This window comes from Triticum dicoccoides, chromosome 2B, assembly GCF_002162155.2.
Source record: "Triticum dicoccoides isolate Atlit2015 ecotype Zavitan chromosome 2B, WEW_v2.0, whole genome shotgun sequence".
NCBI classification, from domain to species: Eukaryota; Viridiplantae; Streptophyta; class Magnoliopsida; order Poales; family Poaceae; genus Triticum; species Triticum dicoccoides.
Window position 1 is genome coordinate 28,445,908 of NC_041383.1, and position 2,390 is coordinate 28,448,297.

The 2,390-nt window shown below is 46.2% G+C and overlaps 1 protein-coding gene across 1 annotated transcript; it reads left to right on the top strand.

Annotated features, from left to right (window-relative positions):
* Window positions 1-535: 535 nt before the first annotated feature.
* On the top strand, window positions 536-1,659 carry LOC119360314 (xyloglucan endotransglucosylase/hydrolase protein 24-like). The gene is made up of 3 exons (XM_037626006.1): window positions 536-823; window positions 911-1,110; window positions 1,272-1,659. Exons 1-3 carry the CDS (start codon window positions 536-538, stop codon window positions 1,657-1,659), a joined length of 876 nt encoding a protein of 291 aa, XP_037481903.1.
* The last annotated feature ends 731 nt before the right edge of the window (window positions 1,660-2,390 follow it).

Consider the following 2,390-nt stretch of genomic DNA (forward strand, 5'->3'; position numbering starts at 1 on the left):
GTCAAGTGTCAACAAGGCATCATCGGACAGATACTAATCTTTAAGTGTATGCCTTATGGTTGAATATACACGTCCAGTTTTGAGTAGATCTAGAAATTAGACCCACAAGAACTCCACAACAAGGGGCCTAAAACCCTCTCCATGTCATACCATAAACCCTCGTTCGACTCCCTAGAAGGCCAGCTTAGTTTTGTGAGATGACACCGTGGGGAAGCTCAGATTTGTCCAACATCCCATAAATAGAACTACTCCAGTTAGTCAATTGCAAACTTAATTATTCCAACTTTAGATTTGGTTGAAGCGACTTTTATTCCATTTATGTACCAAACTCTTCATTAACCAGCCAATCACATCTAGTTCATCATATGTTTGACGAATCCAACGCAATGTTGTGCTAGATCTCGTTTGTGCTTCACACACTGGCACCCCAGTAGCCCATTCGATCACCTATACTAGTCTATATAAGTGCACACCATTTCAAACACAGCACACACACACTTACTCACTTGAAAGAAACCACTAGAAGGAGAAGACCATGGGGCGACTAGCAAGGAGGGCTTGTCTCCTAGGCTCACTAGTAGAAGCTTTCTACCTCATCCTAGCAGTCTCCCCGGTAGCAAGTGACATGACCGACAGCCTCGACCTGCTGTGGGGCGACACAAAGGTAGAGTACGATAGTGGCGGCCGCCAAACCGTGTCCCTGTCCCTCGACCGCTGGACGACCTCCGCGTTCCGCTCCAAGAGCAAGCACCTCTTCGGGAGGTTCGACATGGACATCAAGCTCGTCCCCGGAGACTCGGCCGGCACCATCACCACTCTCTACGTAAGTGTGAACCAGAAAACAATGTGCTCATGTCAGTCATGTTGTCATATGTTTCCTTAGGTTAACCACTAGTTTGTTGTGCTGCAGATGCTGACAGAGGGGCCATGGGAAGAACACGATGAGGTCGACCTCGAATTCCTAGGGAACAGCTCCGGCGAGCCATACACCTTGCACACAAACATTTACGCCAGAGGAAGAGGCGGCCGAGAGAAGCAGTACCGGCTTTGGTTTGATCCCACTCAAGATTTCCACACCTACTCCATCCTCTGGAACCCACAGGAGATATTGTAAGTTCCCCTACTATCCTGCTAATATAACAAGTTATTAATTATTTCATGTATACATATGTGGTGCTAGTAAAAAAAATTCTTCTAACAATGTTGTGACTGTGGTAAGCAACTCTGTAATTTAAAAGCAACAATTAACCCCAAGTCACCTCCATATGCAGGATACTTGTCGACGGGACACCGGTCCGGCAGATGAAGAACCAACAAAGAAAAGACATCCCTTTCCCGCTGTACCAGCCAATGAGGTTGTACAGCAGCATCTGGAACGCGGAGGACTGGGCGACGCAGGGTGGGCGCGTCAAGACCGACTGGTCCCAGGCGCCGTTCACCTCGCTCTTCCGGAACTACAGCGCCGTCGCCTGCGTCTCGCAGAAGACCGCCTGGATCTGTGGCCGAGGTTCCAGTGACAGCAGCTGGTTCACCCACGTCTTGGATGGAGAGGGGCAACGGAAGCTCAAGGAGGTGGATGAGAAACACAAGATTTATGACTACTGCGTTGACTCGAGGAGGTACCCTAATGGGTATCCCCCGGAGTGTGGGTCACAGTAGGAGTGCTTAACCTTACATTACATTATGTTGTCCCCCCTTTACATTCAGCTATTGGTAATGGTAGGTATCATATGTACTAGTAAAACGTACATCATGGTAAAAAATTCATTAAAGATGAAAGAAAAAGATGCAGTGGGTTGTTCTATTGATGAGACTGATCGTATGTGGTTGCAACTTGCAAGTAAGAATAGCCAAAGCCAGACGGTTCATGACAATGGATGTGCATATTTTTCGATAAGAGACACATTGTTATTTAAAAAGGTTTAAATGAGTAAAGTACTCAAGTGACCGGTGTCCCGTGCTCTCACCTCCGGTGTGTTGAAATATATTGTCCGTCGCTCTCCATCAATTCGGACTTTTGGATGAGTTGGCTGGAGCATGAATTCAATATGGTATCAGAACCAAGAGGTCTTGAGTTAAGGCCTTGCCAACGTAGTATTAAATAAAACTATTCAACGGCCTACATCGATCCCACATCTAAGGACGAAAATAGCCTAGACGTGAGGGGGAGTGTTGAATATATTATCCGTCTCTCTCCATCAGTTCGGACTTTTGGATGAGTTGGCTGGAATATGAATTCAATACAGTGTCCGGTGCATACTATGATCAAATGAATTATAGCATACTCCCGTGCCCAGTGCTCTAGTGGTCTACGACTGAATGAGTAAAGTACATGAAGTTGATTCCAAACGGGTTTAAAACATTAGTTATTAAAAAAATGCGGGATTACC